Here is a 20,196-nt window from a genome sequence, read left to right on the forward strand (position 1 = left end):
GGGGAATTTGTAACGACGCTGGCAGTGAATATCGTATTTTTTTTTTATTGCACTACCTTGGTCAAGCAGTGCTTCGGCTGCTTATGTACACACACTGCTTGTGTAGTTACGATTTGAATTAGCGTTATGTTTTAGCGTCAACTGCCTACGATCACATTTTTTTTTTGGCCTTAGTTAACAAGATAAACAAATTTTCTCAATTGTTTTTACTTATTTTAAAGGGAGTTAATTTTCTGCAACCGCACGGCTATCGGCCACCTATTGTTTATTTTCATTGTTGCACAGTGGCAATATTTGCGAGTTGTCAGTGGCCCTTTCTTTAACCTTGACCTGTCGAAAGGAAATTGTCAAAAGAGGTGTGAAGCAATTTCCGTAAAAGAAAGTTTTCTTGCTTGGCCTTAGCATCCGGATCTTTCTTTTTACTTCGAGATCGCCTAGAGGAAGGTTGTGCATTATCCACGCTAACGGGGTTATCAACTTTTTGGTTATACAGATTATATTTGTACCTATAACCTACAACCTAATACAGCAACGATAGTATTAACAGCGAATAAAAAAGTATATAAATTGGCGAAAACTAAATTGGAGGATTCTATTGTCGAAAGGATTTTTCTGCATGGTGCCACTTCCGGACATCGGGTAAATTTTATTTTTCTCGTTTCTTCGCATTTGGAATGCAAATTCTAATTCACATTTTTTTCGATTTACATTGTTTTCGTGCAGAATTGGCACTTAATAATTAGTCCAATCCAATAGGGCATTAACCTTTGCCTGTCGCTTTGATGCGCGCATGCTAATGCAGCGACTAGGCTAAGGGAGGGGTACGCCAGACGAAGGCGTGCCAGAGGTAAGATCGGCTTTCCGATCAGGCCACTGGAACGGCGAGAAGAACCGTCTCTGCAGTTTCGTGGGTCATATCGTCTATGACGGACGTCGCCTAATAACGGAGTGCGAGTGATTTTTTTGTGTTGTCTTCGGTGAAACCTGTGCCTGGGCAATTGGCAAAGCCCCGTTGTGTTGGTTGGAGGCCCGTGGGAAAGAAAAAGGCATAAATTAGCCTACCCCAACCTTTAAAGGCAACATTATATATATATCCACATATATATTTATATATGTGTCCAGCGCAAAAATGAACTTCTCTAGTGCGCTTATTATTCTTTAATTTTTTTTTCCCCTGTGTTAAATCCAAATTTAAATGTACATATGTGTAACCACGCGAGCAAAGCAACTCGGCATGGCGTGATGAAGTGGGAAAGAATATACCTAAGTGAAAACAAAAAAAAATAATACACAAAGCAAAATTCGTTAGCTACAAATGTGTATGTGCATGGCGACAATTTTTTTTCTGGTTTGTTTAAAAAAAAACACGTTAAAGCCCACCCAGTAAATATCGAACATAAACTTTAGTACAAAAAAATTATGCATGCAAGCAGCGGTGAGCCCACACAGCGCGTCCCCCCCGAAAGATCTTTCGACGTTGGACAAAAACTGTAAGTACAGCCGTTTTAATTTTTATTTTTCATACTTACTTGCGTGCATGCGTACGGAAGTGATCAGCTGTTCAATTGGAACACAGGCTTGCCTGCTAGGCATAAAAACAAACTTAACGCCTTTATGCCAAGTCTTGGCTTTTGTTTCATAATTCTCCTATTATCGGCACGCACATAAACATCCCAAAAGGGGAAAATGCATGAATTTATATAATTCAAATATTTGTTTATATTTTCTTACCCTAATTTCTTTAATATTTGAATATAAATAACCATTTCTTCCAGCCACGCCAATTGCTCTACTCACTTTGCTATACCTACTTATATATATATTTTTTTACTACTAGATATTTAATTAGAAATGTTCATAGGCTTGATTTCGTCGTAAAGGTTAAGGCGAAAGACTTGAAAACTAGTTTTAACTTGCCGTTGGATAAAGTTAGGTTATATATGGAACTTCGAAAAGACAAGGTGTTCAATGAATTTAGTTTTTAATAAAAACATTATAATGATTGCTTAAATTTTCCGGTCTTATGATTTCCGCTAGCCGCAGCATGTAGAGGTTTGAAGGGGTCATTCGCATAATTGTTTTAGGATATGAATGACCAAGGATGGGTGGGCCAATACTTCCTCAACGTCAACAGAGGAATACCAAAGGTGTGTCCACTTGTGTCCTGTGATCTGCAAACCCAGCTTTCTTCTTTTTGTCCTATTTGTGTCAACTTACCGATTTTTATGGCTTTTCCGATAGCACGCTTTGTTTTTAAATAATAAGCTAATTAAAAGGCCGTAAGATATGAGAGTCATCGAACACCACCCATTAGCCGACGAGCCCGAGCCGGAACATACTAGCGTGCGCTCTCAATCTTACACCCACCACCTCGCCTACACTAATGGGCTATTGTCTATACCCGTTACAACGTCCACCCTAAAACCAAAAACCGCAAATATGTATTAACAGCTGGCAAACGGCGACGGACAATGGCAAGTGGGAAATAAAATGCAAATAATATTACAATGTCAACAGTAATAATAACAAGCAGAGACATTGCGCATACTTCAGCTCGAAAGGGTTAGGACACAAACAATGTTGCTGCTTTTCCTCTTACGAGTGACTCTTGCGTAATTTCGGCAGGTGCTAAAAAGCAAAAAGCGTTAAGAAAAACAAAGGCAGGAGGCGGCAACAAGATGTAAGTAAACGAGGAAACGCGCTGCCAAGCAACGGGCTAAAGAAAACACTGTGCCGAAACCTTGGTAGGAAAACGGAACGGAAAAAGGAAAAGTTCGTTGAACAACAATTACAAAGCACGGACAGACAGACGTGAGGACATCCAGACAACCGGACAGGCAACAAGCATCGGACATTGTGCAGCTGTCGCATTGTTTTGTGCCGGCGGGGTGCGGATGCGGATGAGGACGCGAGCAAAGGCTAAGTGCAGAGCAAAAGCAGAAATATATTTCTTTTTGGTACAATACAATAACAATAATAATAATAACAATAACAAGCGTGGCGCACAATGACAGATTTGTCTGCGTTTTCCTTTTCTTGTTCAGCAGTGCCGCCGTCGCCTTTTTGTTTATATTTGTTGTTGTGACAGCTTTGTAACAACACGTGCGGAAATTAAATGGCTGCTACAAAAAACGGATACAGCACCAAACAAAAGTAGCTGCGACAACAGCAACAACAAAAACCACTGACAGCAATACAAATTTTGCAAATTAGTTGCACTTTAGTGTTATTTAGTGCATAAAGCGCAAACGCAAATGCAAAACTCTTACGACAAATTACGAATAATAAAGTGGTGCCAGGATGCAGCAAAAAAGTATGCTACATTTTTCGCCGAAAAAAAGAATACCAGCTATAGTATGCAGCATAGAACAGACAGATAGAAAACATACTGTAGGAGCACAGCATTGACAGTTGTATGTTAAAGAAATACGCATGCCTTTAGCCTGCGGTTTTACTCTTTGTCCTCGTGGAACTGGCAGTGGCGTTTGCATTTGTCATTAATTATTGTTCTCTGTTTTACTATTTGAAAGAATTTTCTCATAATTCAGAAAAAAACCATCAGCATATTATAAAAAGATATAATTATAAATAATTTAATTTGTAACTAAGGTATTGAGGTGTCATCTGTGCGATGTTTTCGCTAATATGTAAATGGATCATACTAAGGCAGTCTTACATATAAGTATAATATAAAATTACTATTTTTTCGTTAAGTAAGCTTTTTGATTATTATTCAAAAAAACCTCTCGAAGTCAAATCGGTCAAAATTTCTGCTCCTCTTAATATTTTATATTATTATTATTATTTGTATTTAATTTGTATTTTAATTTTGTTTGCTGCATTAAACTTTTTTTTTTTTTTTTTTTCTGAACGTCGAAATTAACAGCCCAGAGGATATCGAAGACGCGATATCAATCCTCATGAAGAACATTTCACTGGCTGCGTCTTCTGCTGCACCGAAAACTTTACGCTTGCCAACCCAACATAGTCAAGCTAGTCTACCACCAACGGCTGCTGCGCTCTTAAGCCTGAAAAGAAGAGTCAGGAAAGAATATGCAAGAACTGGAGATACTCGCATTCATCAAATCTACAAAAGACTGTCCAATCGACTGCAAAAAGAGCTTGCTAAAATCAGACAAGGCAGAATTGATGACATATTGGAAAGTGCTGGTCCAGATGCATCATTTAATTACTCGCTCTGGAAGCTTACGAGGCGATTTAAGAGGCTGGTCATCCCTAAGACTCCAATTAAGGATCCTACAGGTGGATGGAGCTACTCCAGTCAGCAGAAAGCTGAAATCTTTGCAAACAGCCTAGAGGAAAGATTTAAGCCTTTTGACTTTACAACAGCAGATAGGCGAAGGGTAGTCGAGCTTAGGCTGGAGATGCCATTCCAAATGGCCTTGCCTGCAAGCCCAGTTACACTTCAAGAAGTGGTACAGCATATAAAAAATCTAAAGGTAAAAAAAGCGCCTGGAGAAGACCTTTTAGACAACAGGACGCTGAAACTGCTCCCCACAAGGGCTCTGCTGTATATTGTCTTGCTCATGAATAACATACTCAGGCTGAGGCACTTTCCAAACTGCTGGAAAATGGCGCTAATTACGATGATTCCAAAGCCAGAGAAACAGCATACTGAAGTAGATGGATATAGGCCGATTAGTCTGCTACCTGCCCTCGGGAAGATGATGGAACGTGTGATTCTGGACCGGATTCTCCAGCTCGAAGCCGTGACGCGCAGAATTCCAAAATGGCAATTTGGTTTTCGAAGAAGTCACGGAACACCGGAACAGCTCCACCGTGTGGTCAACTTCGCCCTGGAAGCCATGGAGCAAAAGATGTACTCAGTGGCTGTGTTTATGGATATTAAACAAGCTTTTGATAGAGTGTGGCATGATGGTCTCCTCTGCAAATTGAAAGGCATGCTAACTCCTCAATTGTTTCAACTCATCGAAAGCTTTCTAAGGGACAGAAGCTTCAGAGTTGCTGTTGATGGAGTGAAATCCACGAGGCGCTCAATTTGTGCAGGAGTGCCCCAAGGCAGTGTTCTCGGTCCTACCCTGTATACATTATTTACTGCTGATATGCCTGCACCGCAAGAGATCATTGGAGTATACGAGGATGACGCACTAATAGCTACTTACGCAGACGACACTGCGGTGCTTACCAGAAGCAGAGATATCGATGTAGCTTCGGAAGCCTTACAGCAGTATGTAAGTAGTTTCGAGAAGTGGGCTCTCAATTGGAACATTGGTATCAACGCCAGCAAGTGTGCGAATGTCACATTTACAACAAGGCCGTCGTCATGCGGAGATATCACAATGTTGGGGTCCACGCTCAGTCATACAAATTCGCACAAATATCTTGGTGTAATTCTGGACAGAAGACTCAACTTCAGCAAGCATACAACAATGGTCAAGCGATCGGTCATGGCGAAAGCCGGAAAGATGGCATGGCTGCTTGCACCATGCAACAAGCTGTCCCTGCACAGTAAGGTGACAGTATATAAGTCCATATTAAGTCCAATATGGAAGTATGCGCTACCAATTTATGGCATTGCCGCTGCTTCAAACCTAAACAAAATAAGAGTTGCTCAAGCTAAAATACTCAGAAAAATATGCAACGCTCCCTGGTATATGCGCACTAGGGACATCGAAAGAGACTTATGTGTCCCCAAGGTTGGCGATGTCATTCAAATGCACGCAAGCAATTACGAGAAGCGACTCGGCAGTCACCCCAACGCACTAGCGAGGCGGCTCCTGTCCAAACCTAAGAAGAGAAGACTGAAGAAGTGCCATCCAAAGGATCTCCCCACAAGAGCCCTTGTATAAAATACATAGTATATATCATAAAATATAATCATTTTTCATGTAAAACATTGTAAATATTGTATATATGTACATAGATATAAGTGCGTCCTATAGATGCTTACTATAGACAACTTTTGTATTCCCTAACTTTCAACTAGCTTAAGCTGCCATATTGGTAGTAGAAAACTAGTTTAATAAATTGTATATATGTAAAATAGAAAAAAAAAAAAAAAAAAAAAAAAAAAAAAAAAAATTAAACTTTTTCGAATTTAATAACAGCGTTACCTGAAAACAATTTTCATATTTTAATTGCTTAAATTATTAAATTAAAAGTTTGTTTTTCCGGAGTTTAAATAACTAGAATCCCTCCAAGCTGGAATGATTTCATAAGCAATTTAAATAATTTTATAAGTATATAACTGCTTTAGTTCTCTTCCCTAACCGAACGGTCTCTTTCCTCTCTAAAAGTTTTTCTATCTCCAGGAATGTCTGACCACATGGCAGTTAGCATCGATATAGCTTGCCGGTCTGACTAATAATTTCTTTTTTCTAAAGTTAATTAATTTAATTCTAAGCTTCCTTTCTGTGATAACTTTTTTATTAGGAAATTTAAATTTTCAAATAACTGTTTGTAGGTATACTAACAGAGTTGACACTACACTTGTAGCTGGCCAGATAAAAATTTATAAAAATTAAAATTTTTCCACCGACTCGGTGGTGTTTATTAAATTTAACTGTTGAACATTTTCAAACGAATCATAGAAAATCAATAATTATTATCAACTTGTTCAGCTAGATATAAAAATATTATTATTATGTTTGGAAAGTTAAATCTTGCAACTTTATAATCAACTGAGAGCCACTAAAGTTTGCCCCTGGCGTTCAATAGATAATATGCTTATCTAAAATAGTGGGTATTACCTCTCCATATTATGTGTTTCGTACAAAAATATGGGCATTATATCACTCAACTGAAGTTCTGTACTAGCGCCTAGAGCTGCTGGGTATATGTGTATACTACATGCTGTTATATTTTCGCTACTCCTTGTCAGTTTGGCAGAGTAGTAGGTTTTTTGTTTTTAGGAGCCTTACACCACAGTTGGCTGCTTGGCAATTGTTTGGCATTTGCAGCTCTGCCTGAAAGTATGCTACTTGTTTCAGTGATTTTAGTTGCAGTTGTTGTTGCACATACAACACACAACACAACACAACACAACATAACAAATACACATGCATGCAAACATAAAAACATTTTTCCCCAAATATAACAACAATGCAGACAGCAGTCAAGTCAGCAACAAAATGTGAAAAACCGCATGAAACTTGGGAAAACAGGCACTAAAAATGCCAACATGCATATGAGCAGCCACAGCAACAGCCACTGCCACAGCCGCTGTCGACGTCGATGTACGAGTATGTAGTACGTAATACAACGACATACATTGGCAACAGTACCAACAACAACAACAATATCAACATTACCAACAATGTGCATGCAAAAGTTTGTCAAAGTTTGTAGGCAGAAGGCCCAAAGTGAGACACATTGGCAACACATGCACATAAATGCGTTGATTTCATTACGAGCGTCACTTATATTCTTGTTAAATATTAATTAAAATATATATGTTTATTTGTGCCATTTTCTTTTGCTATTTCTGCTCCAGCGTCTACTATATATGAGCTGTAGATTTTTTCATGGTACGCTTCTGGAAGGCATAAAACATGTAGAATATTGTCAGTTCCGGCTGCAATAAGCCAATATTACGGAAACGAGAAAATATGATGTTGCACACATTTTTAGCCAAATACCTTTTTGGTTTGTATATAAATTTGCAAATACAGTTATTAATTATTGTTAGAACACTCGGCAATAACTAGGCTTGACTTTATGGTTCGTACTCTTAAATCAAATTCAAAATTAAGTCACAAATTGCGGCTTGTGTTTATGTTGGACTTTATAAAAAATATATTTTTAGTAATTGTGAGTATACAAACACAATAAGTAATTCAACAATGGAAGGAAGCAAAAAAAAATAGAGGAAATCGATGGACAAAAACTTGCGAAATCAATAAGAAAACTTTCCATATAAATGATCATTAATTAAAAATCTATGTACTGTAATACATACTCATATATTGTTAAGTATTTTTGTAAAGAAAGGAAAGAAATACTTACGTATTAGGTTGCACTGCAGGCGAGTAAAAAGCAACATTCGTTGATTTTAATTATGTATTTATTTCAACTTATATAAAACCAATAATAGCTTTCATTCGTGTGTTAAAGATTACTTTTCCTAAATTACATTTGTTTGGCCCAACATGGCGCAATTTATGATTGCATTTACTTCAAATTTTATTGAATTCTTTGTATTATATGGTTGGTTGTTTTTTTTTACCGTTTGTTTTGATTTAGTAATGCATTTTTAATTTGGGCTATAGAAGAGCTCAGGCAATAATACAGTAGCTCTTAAAATAATTCATTTCACATTCGTACAAACTGCTTTATGTGTTTTTCAATTTTCCATTTTAAAAAACTCATATACAAAATGCATGATGATAGGTTTGCTTGCATATGTACTATGTATGTATGTATGTACTCGTATATGCATATATTTCATTGTTTGCTGCACATCAATCTCGTATCGCCGCATTGGCCAACAGCGACGCGGGTTTAAGGCACAGCAATGAGCTTTACAAATAAAATTAAACTTAAATTGCAGGCATATTTGCAAATTCTGTTGCTAAAATAAATTCACTAATTTTTCGCGCGCCTCTTCAGCTTGCAATCGAGCGGCAAAAATGTTTAACAAGTATACATATTCGTATATTAATGGGTGTGGGCGTGTTTGTGTGTACACGTATGTGCATAGTTACTAGTTAGGCTTAAGCTAGTTACCGCTTTCATGGCAGCAGTCGGGGATTGAAGCGACCCATGAAGAGTATCATGCCCGTCGGATTGTGGCGCACAAAGTAAAGGAAGGGTTTGTCGAAGCGCAGTCGTGGCGCGTCGGGAACTCGAGCCTGTCGGGGGCGCAAAGGCAACGGCAGCTCCAAATACTTGGGATCGAGCAGATCGTCGTAGAAGCCACGACCTAGTGCGGACTCCTGGACCAGTGAGCCGAAGTCGATGATGGCTTCGGATGAATCGTAGGCATCGTCGTCTGTGGCATCTACATCCTTGTTGCGTTTGCGCAGCGGCGGCGCCGGATACATCTCCACATGGTGGTGGTCGGATATTTTTTCCTCACCACAGGTGCTAAACGTATTTATCTGAATCATGTCTGAAAGGAAAATGTCACGATTGCCAGCGCCCGTTAATCCACGTAAGTCGGCAAAGTCAGACTTGAAGAGACCACGTAGGCCCATTTTTTGAAGCCCAAGTGAAGCGTTAACAAAGGAACGATGCGAGAAGCGTGGCAGTTGCACCTCCATTCCTGGACGATCCATTAGGGCGGTCAGCAGATTGCTCCAGGCGTTCTCCGTAAAAGCCAAGCTCATGAGATTACGTTCCAGGCGATCCAAATTGTCTGTGGGAGATACTGAGCTCTGATGCCCAGGCATGACGTAAATGCTGCTCACCGACTCCTGAGCGCGTCCAAAGGCTACAATAGTCGCATCAAGTTTTGGTTCGTAGCCCGCTAAAAAGCCACTGCGATAAAGAACCGCCGGTATGGGCACGAGTCTTCGTTGTCGCACCGTTGGATGAACCTGGAAGAACATCTCACCATCTCGATCCTGCGTAGAGCCGCGCGAGCAGTCGGTCTGGAAGAGATTAGCTGATATGGTAGCTAATGGTCCATTGACCCACACGCTATTCGTGCGCAAATACTCGAGTACTTTGCCCATGGTATGGCGCTTGACCAGCAGATTGGTGCGACGACGTATAATGTCATTGACCACATGGAAGTTAACCTCCTCAACATGTCCAGCATAGAGCTGCTGAGTTTTTTCCTTGAAGAACGGCAATATTTTGCCATTTGAGCGGTCACTGAATATCTCACGGACAAAGGCTGCTGTTGCTATTTCGCTGTCGCTGGCCTGCTCCACCGAACTCGTGATGTTCTTGAATATTAGATGCGGATTGAAAGTAACCATGTCGTCGAGCTTGAGTATTTCGTTCATTTCGCCCGATGTGCTGCCCCGTGCACCCAGGAACACCATCGACAGCATTGAGGTCAGTGCGAATGGCGAGATGACCAAGCTGCGTGCTGAACTAATTTTCTCAGATGTGATTGCTTTCCAGTAGCTGAACGCCAGTTCGTTGCAGAGGCGCGCAAATGAACGAACGTCTTCGTCGAGACTTGCAGTGGACGCCTCCAAGCCCAGCGAACTGTCAGGGCTGGGCTCTAATTTGACGGGCGGTCGGGTGGCTTGTGTGGAGCTCGCCATCAGATTGGTCAATGAGGCTGGGCGCTGAACGGGACGCTGTGGCGTACTATTCGCAGTGTAGGTCTGGGCTTTAAGGGGTTGCGGCTCAACTTGGTTGTAGCCGCCTAGCAACGAGGGCTGCACATAGTAAGAGACAGGTTTCAGTGTATGTAAGCGCTTTGTTGTTGTTGGTTTGGTTGTGGTAGTCGTTGAAGTATTCGGCTTAGCCGTTGTCGTGGTTGTAGTCGTTGTGGTTGTCTTTCTGGTGGTTGTGGTAGTGGTGCTGCTGGTAGTGCTACTTGGCAGCAGCACGGGCAACTGATAACCTGTTTGATCTTCCTGGTCTTCCTCATCTGCCTCCTCAACTGATTGGTTGCCATAGCTGGCTAGTGGCTGTAACGGCACTTGTTCAACACTCTCTTGAGGCTCAGGCAACGTTACTTTGTATTGCTCGATGGATTCTTCCAGTTCGGTTGACTTGAGTGTGCTCTTGTTGTCGTCTTTTTCGATGTACTCGGTAGGCCTTGCCGGAACTACACTTGCTGTTGTCTCGCCCAACTTCACATAGGGGTCCTCATCGGGCAGCTGCAATTTCTCGGTGCTCAGGTCCTGTGCACTTGTGAGGCCCTCCTCTGCTGACATCGTAGCCATAAGCTCATCTACAATCTCCTCCATGGCTTCGTCATCCAGTTCTGACCGGACCGTACTTAGTTCGATTTTATCGGTTACTTGCTCCGAGCTGAATGACATTTCTGACTCTCCGGAAACAATAGACATATCCCCGGGTATTTCCGTAGCCTGTTCAGGCTGTGCTGAGTACTGTGGCTGCAAATGTGCCGCATTGGTTACACTGTCCTCGTAGGCAGATGATTGTTTCTTGACATTATCCTCAACTTCCTCCTCACTTTTTTCCAAAGTGGCTGGTTGCTCTGTAGTTGCCAGTTCTTGGGCGCTCTGATATGCATCTGTGGTCGTGGACTGCTCCACTTGTTGCGTCTGCTCAGTATAATCTGCCTTAGTGGGTGTTGGCGTTTCGTTGAGTTCGCCCATCACTTGTTCATTGTAACCATTTGTTAACATTTCGGGCATTTGGTCCTCATCACTTTCTCCGTGTTCTGTGTAGCTGTCTGTTTTCTCATAAAAGGGCAGTTTCGTTTCTTCTTCAGACTGTTCCATGACACTGTCCGCCGTGGTGCTCTCTTCACTCTTGCTTTCTAGTTCTTGCGATAGCTGTTGCAGCATTGCGTCCGTATTGTTTGGCTGCTCTGTTGTTGGCTCAACTGTTGATGTGGGTGTTGATGTTGGTGTTGCTGTTGGTCTTGCTGTTGGTCTTGCTGTTGTAGTTGCCTTGTCAGCTTCGTGCCCCTCTGTTGTTTGTACAAATTCAACTCTTTCCTGCTCAAACATTTGCTGTGCTGCATCTTCGTCCTGTTGCTGCTGCGCATAAATTTGTGATAGCGATAAAATGGGTATCCTGAAGGTAGTCGTCTCCACGGGCACAGTTTGCAGAGTGCTTGACTCCGTCAGTGTTTCTAGATAAGCGGATTCCTGTTTTATGAGCTCTTCGTAGCTGGGTATAATTGTTGTAAGCTCTTCCTGTTTCTGTTGTTGCTCCTGTCCATAGGTCGGTGTTTGCTGAGTCGGCTCTTCGATTTTTGTTTGAGTTTCAGGCCATTTGACCTGAGTTTTATTCTCTACCTTAGAGTCTGTGTTGACTTTTTTGATTGGGTCCAGTAGGAAGGATGTGTTAAGTTGGGCATAATTGGTCAAGCGATTTGAATTATCTTGGTAATTATGTATTACGGGCTTATATTGTGAATTCGGTTGATGTTTGTGATCGTTAGTGATTTGCTGAATAACGTCGGACATCAGAAACTCGATTTCATCCTTGGTCTCGTTGGAGTTCAAGACATCAGAGGTAAGGGTATTGGTGCCATCAACCAAGGTGGATGCGACTGTGGCAGCCTGCGTCTGGAAATCTGACATGGAAATCTGATCCGTTGGCTTGAGAACTTCAAGGTTTAGTTGCGGCAACAAGTCGGCGACTTGTGGCGTCACCTCAGTACTCTCGTCATCATCTAGTATCGAGGGGGTGACAGATACAGGAAGACGTGCAGGTTGCACTGTGGTGTGTATTCCTAAATAGCCACCAGTGGTGGTGGCGTCAGTTGTCTCGACTTCGGTGCTCGCTTCGCTTAGCTCGGCGACCACAGCTTCTGGCACCTCGGCATATAGGGGTTCGAACTTAACCACATGCAAGGCATCGTTGCTGGGCTTTTGCGTTGTGGTCTCAGTTTCTTTGTTCTCCATGTACATGGGCGTGGTGACCAGGAAGTGCGTGTTGCCAGGCAACTCCGTAGTTTCGGGTTCGTCATTGTCCGTTTTTTGGGTCTGCGGCATCGTGTACATCGGCTCCGGTTGCTTTGTTATAGCGAAATATTGGGGCCTAGCTGTAATTACAACCACAGGCGTTGGCTGTTCACTCTCATCGCTACTCGTAGTGGTTTCTTTCTCCATGCTAGCCGACTCCGTGGATTCAATGGGTCGCTGTGTAATGCCTGCTTCATCATCGGCCAGCATTGTGGCCAACGTACTGCCACCATAATGTACTGCCAATGGCTTGTCGGATGTCACAAAAGTGGATGCGCTCGTTGGGACTGTGACTGGGGCTTCCGTGGTGCTACTGGTCGTCGGAGTCGATATCTTTTTCTTGTTAGCCAATACCTCCAATTCTTGCGCAGTTTCGACGCTGTCGTATTTTATTGGTGGAGGCTGAGCGGATTGTTCTTCACTTGTGGTTACCTTATCACTGACATTGCTGGACTGATCTTCAGTCAATGATTGCACTATCTGGTCCACCGAGTGTATTTGATCCAGAGATAGTTGCGGTGCAGGGGAGCTTTGTTGCAATTGTTGTTGTATGAGGGCCAGCGATGGCAGTGGTGTCTTTTTTAGCGGCGACTTATCCTGTTCGGCAAAGAATGTTGGCAAGCTTGCAGCGGCATCATAACTGGGAACGGGGTAGAGCGGTACATCGCTGTAGGTAGGAGCCTCTGTTGTCGTTGTTGTTGTGGTGGTTGTTGTTGTTCTAGTTGGAACCGCATTAATAATTCCATAGCTCTCCGGTTTCAATTCCACATCCACGTGACTGGTGTAGTCGGGTGTTTTGTGATGAACGGGTTTTCCATTTGGCTTTTTGTGGTGCTGTTTGTATGGAACTTCTGCAGGGGAAGATTCAGTTGTTGTTGTTGTTGTGGTGTGAACAGGCTTTCCGTGTATCCGGTTATGATGATGAGTTGTGGGACGGAGCGAGCTCGATTCATCTGCAGATGGGGATGGTTTCTTGTGATGGTGATGTTCAACAGGACGGGCTGAAGGTGGTGCAGTAGTTGTGGTTGTAGTTGATGGTTCTGGTACTGGTTCCGGTTCTGGTTCTGGCGTGGCTGGAATTTCTACGGGCGGCTGTGTGGGCTCCGGCTGCGGTGTGGTACTCGTAGTTGTTGGTGCTTGGGTAGTGGTGGTAGTTGTTGTTGTAGTCGTTGTCGTAGTAGGCTTTTTGTTATGTGGACGGTGTGGGCGTGGCTTTTGGGTACCGACCGATTGCTGGGCTGGCTTTGGCTTTGGTGTTGGCTTACGTTTTGGCTTGCCTGGCTTTCCAATTGTGGTGGAACCGCCGGTTACACCACCTGGCGTACGAGTTGGCTTGCGCTTTTTCTTTTTCGGCGTAGTCGGTGGAGGCGCTGGCGTTGTTGTGGTTGTTGCCGTTGGTTGTGGTTGTTGCTCTGGCGTTGTCGTCTCTGTAGGTGGCGTGGGCGTAGTTGTAGTAGTTGTGGTTGTAGTTGGTGCTGGAGTCGTAGTCGTTGTTGTTGTTGTTGTCGTCGTTGTTGTTGTCGTAGTGGTAGTCTTCTTCTTTACCTTATGTTTGCTGCCAGTGGGATGGGCGGTGCTAGTGGTGCCATCACCATTCGGCTTTTTTACACGATGTGGTGCCGATGGCTTGGGCTGAATGTGTGGTGGTTTCTTGGCCAATTGTTGGTTAAAGACGATTTTGTCCGTCGTTGTGCTGCTGCTACCAGCTGTTGTGTGGGAGGGAGTTTGTATAATCTCTTGATTGTTGTAGAAAACACGTCGAGTGGTTGTCTCTGGCTTGGATGTGGTGCTAGGCAGTTTTTGATAGATGGGCTGCATGTGCATGTCAAAGTCGTGAATGTTTGCGGCTAAATGTTGATACTGCTGCATGCCCGTATAGACCGATTCCATGGGATCCAGTTCTTCCTGCACCACCTGTGGGGTCACTCGAGTGGGCGCCTTTGTACTGGTGCTTGGCTTGCGCTTATTACCCGCACCCGGCTTTCGCTTCGAGGGTTTCGGTTTTTTGGTGGCTCGAGTGGGTGGCGCCGCCCTTGTTGATGTCTCCAACAGCTCTGATTCTGGAGTCATAACAATTTGCTGCGGTTTCTGTTGGGGAAAAATATCACCACCTGTATTACCGAAAATAGCAGGCAATATGAGCGACCAGGATGAGGAGACATCAGGCGTGTCCAGCACTGGCAGCAGCTCGCCAGAGCTGGAGCCATTCTTTGAGGAAGCCACCTCCTTATTTAATACGCTCTGTACGCTATTCACAATGTCTTGGACATTCTTTTCTGGCTCCCGTTCGTTCAGTGGTGCTGTGTGTATGATAGAGGGTCCTTCACCATCACCGTTGGCCACAATACTTTGGATCTCCTGCATAGTCATAAGGCGTTTAACCAGCTCGCCATGCTCGTCAAAGGTGTAGAACTCGTAGCGATCCGGATTAAGCAAATCGATGGGACTGGCCACCTGTAAGGAGGGCTGCGGCTTGGGCACCTTATGGCCAAGCGCATCGGTATATTGTGGCTCGTTACCATTAAGAACGACGGAGACGGAGGTGACCACGCTATAAGCAATAGGAAGAGACGAAAAAAGTGTGCACATTAGTGACCTCACAAAATAATGATTAATGCCAAACAAAAAATTTGAAGATGATGCGCTGCGAGAAATGCCAAGATGATGAATGATGGCTGATGGCACTTGGGGAAGCGCAAGTCATGTTGCATACATACTTTAGAGAACGCCATTTATTTGCTGTGCAGTGGCATCTTAATGGAAATTGAAAGTATGGAAGTGTTGCGAAAGTCACGACTTGCTTTTTGTTGCTGCCTTGCAAAATGATTTAGAAAATAATGCACTTAGCATGCGTGCTCCAGAAATTTTGCATGTGCATACCAAATACTTTACCATCAGATTGATGTCTGCATGTGTGTGTGTGTGTGCTCACATGTGGAAGAAGAAGGCACATCATTTACATTTAAGCATGCTTAGTAGGATACGCGCTGTAGCTGACTATCCACATACACATATATAAGTTCGTACATCCGTGTGGTGTAGAGTTCAAGTTGCTGAAGCGCTTGCCATGCCAGAATAATCAACTGTAGAAATAGCAACCGCGTCGAAACTAAGTACAAAAATCACTTCATGTGGAAAGTAAGTGCAAAAATGTGTAAAATGAGTAACACTTTACGTTTGAGTCTGGTGAGCATTGCATACGCTAACCAAACTGACAAGAAAGTATCTAGAATATAACTGAACTGCCAGATGCATAATTGTATTTTTAAATTGGTTGAGTGACAAGGAATGATCGCCTGAGAATGAGCTGAAACCATACATTCAGTTCAACACACAACTTCCAAAGTCATATATGATCGTTAATGATCGTGAGTTTTTTCATAATTGCAAACAAAACATGCATAATCATGCATAATTATGCGTCTATGTCCACAATAGTCATGAACATGTTACAGAGATTGTTCAACGAGCGCGGGTGCCAAGGGTGATCGAGCAAACCCGTTGCACTTCTCTGATTGGACATAGCCTGTTCCAATACCCTTTCGTAGAAATTAAAAAGCTGCATATAACGTTTTGAACGCATCATTATCATGGGCGTTGGCAGCATCGTTATCATCAGCAAGAGCTCATAATCATTATCAACCGACAGCAGCTGTTACTGTAAGCTGCTTCCACTTGCTGTTACCTGCGTATTTGTAGAAAACTGCTCGGAAAATTTCCCTTAAATGCCCCGGAGTGCAGAAGGAATATTTTGTATAACGAAAGCAAAGCAAAATGATTCATTTGAATTTTTCTTTACATTTCTGGAAAATCTAGGTTTATCGATGTCTTATAAAATTGCGTAGTATTTAACTATGACTTGAAATTTTAACCTTAAGCTTTTGCTTACATTTTGTCATTTAAAATGTTGAGCTTAGATTCTATGGAATTTTCATAAATTCTAAATTAATTGTAGTTGATTAAATGTGTGACGAAATTTAAAATGAAATTGTAAAGCTTAATTAGTAAGCTTTAATAAGTGGCACTCAATTAAATAAGACACTCAAAGCAAAATAATATTTCAAATTTTTGATTGCATTTTTATTACATTTAATATTCTTTGTTAATATGCTATGCAATGCGTAAGCATATATATAAATATAAGCTGTGATACTAAACGAATGGCTAACAACTCGTAATATTGAATTCAACATGTTATCTTTTATATTATTTATAATCCAAAGTTGAACTGAAGTGTATAATTTTAATTTAATGTGTCACTAAGTAGATTAGTGTATTTAATTCGGATTAGTGACCTGTATTAGTTGCTTAGTTAAAGGTTTTTATGTTAATAGGCACTCAATTAATTCGTCTTTTGCACACGACGAATAAATTTAAAAAGTCAACGCCGCAAAGTATGCTACGCTTTTCCCCCTCAAATCGTTCGCTGAGCAAATTAATTAAAATACCAAGGCTTTCGCCAACGTTTCCAACACAAACAATATGCGGTCGAGGCGGTCGAGGCGACAGCAGTAGCATCAGCAGTATCAAAAACAACAACAACAACAACAACCACGACAACAACTACAAGAGCAAAGAAATTCTATTTCAATTAGTGGCAAAAATTGCAAAAAGCTGTGCAAACAAAAGACAACAACAGAAATAATAGCAAAAGCTATAGCAACAACATCCAACAAAGGTAAACAAAGGCCAAGTAAAAGGTGGATAGGTAGTTAAAACAAAGCCCAACTGATTTCTGCCTATAGAAGTTGAAAGCGCGCTCACATCGTTGAAAAGTGTGTACTCACCTGGAACCGATGACTTTCTTTGATGCTTCACCCTGTTGTGGGCCGGACATCGACGAAGAGGATGACGTTGACGAGGACAAGGACGAGGACGATGACGATGATGAGGAGGACAGCGGCTTCACAGATGTCGCTTCGTTGCGCTCCCCTTGCTTTGGCATTGCGGCATCGTACACAAAGGCTGGCTGCATGGCGGCGGCTGCCCCTTGGGGCACACCATCTTTCTGGCTAGTTGTCGATGTGGTCAGGTAGGTGACCATGGGCTGCTTTCCCTGCTGCTGCTCCTCACCATTGCTATTCGAATAGGCCGTGGCATGCCGTTCGTCCAGCAACAGAACAAGAAGTAGCGGCAGTAGTGGAAAAATGCTCAAACGCATTGTTTCGCCCACTACAAATCGGGGGCGTCTGTTGACTTTGAGAGTCTCTCTGTTTTATCGTTTTTTTTCTTATTTATTTTTTATTTTTGCTTCCGTTGTTCGGTTGCTGTTTTTATTTTAGCCTTAGCGTTATCTGATTTTTTAAAGCTGCCTTTTGGGCGTACTGTTGCTGCTCCGGGGTGACCTTTTCCTCGTTGTTGTGCTATTCTCGTAAGCTCTGCTGGTGTTTAATGTAGAAAGTGAAGTATCCGTTGCGTAAACATGAAGCGAAGCAAAACTGCAAAGTAAAATGAAAAACTAATTAATGCAATGTTAATGAAAAAGCTAATGAGAAAATATGTTTAAGAAAAACAACGCTCTGGCAATGCTTGCCAATTTAGTTCAAGCTTGCCCAGAATTGTTGGCAGCTTAACCCTTTAATGCTAGTTGGAAGAATTCCGTGCTATCTTGGAGCGATGATTGGTAGTAGAAAACTAGTTTAATACATTGTATATATGTAAAAAAAAAAAGATGATTTGTGTGCCGGTTGTATTATGTAAATCAGCGAATAAGTCAGGGATGAAAATATGATAAAGTTAACTAAAGCTTAAGCGAAAACAATTGCCTTAAATAAAAAACTTGTCATATGCGTAAGAGACGGTTAAAATTAATTAATCATGCTTAGCATTTATTGAGCAATTAATTTCAATAAGTATTTTAAACTTTTTCACTTTATTTACAGGAGGCATCACACCTTCTATATTAAACCTTTGTGTTACGAAACAAACTTGAATTAGTGAGTGAATGTTTTCGGAATAATTGGAGGCGATTGAAATACCACAATCAAAGGATGCGATTGTGGTATTTTAAACGAGCGGTTATGCTCTTTATCTTCACATGTGGACCACATGTTGCGGGTATCTCATTTTTCACCACCACAAACAGTTTTCGACTCAGATGTTAATGTTCAAATTTAAGATAGACATTAAGCTTTGGGGTGATTTTGTGGGAGGCGTGGCTGCTTATTGGTCCATGGTGCACTCTAATTGCCAACTACATACAACCTTGCAACTTTAGCTTTAGACGCCGCAACGCGGCTGTTCGCTAATGTGCCTGTAATTATGCTAATAATAACGGGCTGGCACATGAGTGCACTAACAGCGTTTATGTGCACTGTTGTATGTACTCGTGTGTGTGTATGGATGTATATAAGCTTAAGATGCTGTTTGTTGCCTTTTGAAGTGGGCGCAGTTAAGCATGCTTTCAATGCCTTGACGAAGTACAAGGCAGTTTTAGCATAAACACATGCATATGCAAACTCATATACAAGTACACACTGAGACACGTATAAGTTGTGTGGGTGTGTAGGCACAGGATACATGTGTGTACAAAGTGCAGTTTTATACTTAGCTTACCTAGACACACGCTTAGCACTTTGTAGCCATCCAAGCGCTTTAATGTGCCCGTCGCTTAACTCAAACAGGCAATAAAGCTTGCAAGTACAGCCATTACGGTTTCAATTCCACATTTTCGTGTGATGTTTACTTTGGTGTTTCGTTTGCCCTTCTTTTCACCCAACTCCATTAATAAAACGCTATATAACTAATGGGCTAGCTCTAAAAATGCGTTTCATAATGCTGCTACCTATAATGCGAGCAAATATGCCAAATGTGAAGCACAAAATGTGAAGCACATTTTGGGCACTGGCACCGGAGTAGGGTATGCAGATGTATCCACTTAAAATCCGACAATATAATATTAACTAATATTACATTTTGTTTAAGGCTTGGAAAAACCTTTATCCACAAATTAGGCATCTCAAAATTTGAATCGAATTTTTATGGAATAATTGAACGTATTATATTTAATTTATTTATTTAAAAATTTATTTAATTATATTTATTATATTTATCATATATGAAATTGACTGAATTTTAATAAACTAAAAAAATGCTGAGTTTTAAGCTAGATACGGCAACGGTATCAAAATATTTTCAAAATAAGTTAAATTTTTTGAAATATTTACTAATCGTGCTGTCAAAGTTGGCAGTCAACGAGTATCTTCGTTTATCGAGCGGACAGCTTCAAATCAGTTGCCCAAATCTCTCGTTCATGGATAGGATACCAATGTCAGTAAACGGCGACTAAAAATTTAAAAGCTTATTTCGCCTTGTTAGTAGCTTTGACAGCTTGGGTTTTGTTTTTCGATTTCACATAAAGCTAGTGAGATAACAACTACAACATGGCTACGATCGATATAAGTGTAGGCATACGTATATGTCTGTGTGTATATATGTGCTAGACGTGCGAAAACAATATGTTAATAGGCAGCATGGCCAACAAAATACATACTCGTAGCTAAAGACCGCAATGACAACTTAAAGCCTTTGCTGTCAAAATGTTAACAGCTTGGAAACGCGTACACTTACACATGCGAATATATAGATATCAACGTATGTGTGCGAGTCTGTGGGAAATCAAATGAGCCACAAAACTTGTGCCGAAGCA

The 20,196-nt window shown here is 41.7% G+C and overlaps 1 protein-coding gene and 1 long non-coding RNA gene across 2 annotated transcripts; one reads left to right on the forward strand and one right to left on the reverse strand.

Annotated features, from left to right (window-relative positions):
- The first annotated feature begins 332 nt into the window (after positions 1-332).
- Positions 333-2,395, forward strand: LOC115633753. The gene is made up of 3 exons (XR_003996390.1): positions 333-639; positions 724-2,147; positions 2,242-2,395. It is a non-coding gene; the product is annotated as an uncharacterized LOC115633753 (long non-coding RNA).
- A 6,316-nt stretch (positions 2,396-8,711) lies between these two features.
- Positions 8,712-17,592, reverse strand: LOC115619938 (flocculation protein FLO11). Its single transcript, XM_030512964.1, has 5 exons — positions 17,497-17,592; positions 17,336-17,451; positions 11,859-15,099; positions 11,514-11,780; positions 8,712-11,438 (listed from the first exon to the last, which is right to left on the reverse strand). Exons 1-5 carry the CDS (start codon positions 17,590-17,592, stop codon positions 8,712-8,714), a joined length of 6,447 nt encoding a protein of 2,148 aa, XP_030368824.1.
- Between the last annotated feature and the right edge of the window lie 2,604 nt (positions 17,593-20,196).

Source organism: Scaptodrosophila lebanonensis, unplaced genomic scaffold (genome assembly GCF_003285725.1).
Source record: "Scaptodrosophila lebanonensis strain 11010-0011.00,11010-0021.00 unplaced genomic scaffold, SlebRS2 tig00000001-arrow-pilon, whole genome shotgun sequence".
Classification (NCBI taxonomy): domain Eukaryota; kingdom Metazoa; phylum Arthropoda; class Insecta; order Diptera; family Drosophilidae; genus Scaptodrosophila; species Scaptodrosophila lebanonensis.

Coding starts and splice junctions, on each gene's coding strand:
- LOC115619938 (XM_030512964.1), bottom strand. CDS start 17,592: ATGGTCACCTACCTGACCACATCGACAACTAGCCAGAAAGATGGTGTG. Junction 17,452..17,496: donor CAGCCTTTGTGTACGATGCC/GCAATGCCAAAG, acceptor ACATCTGTGAAG/CCGCTGTCCTCCTCATCATC. Junction 15,100..17,335: donor AAGAAAGTCATCGGTTCCAG/GTGAGTACACAC, acceptor TATTGCTTATAG/CGTGGTCACCTCCGTCTCCG.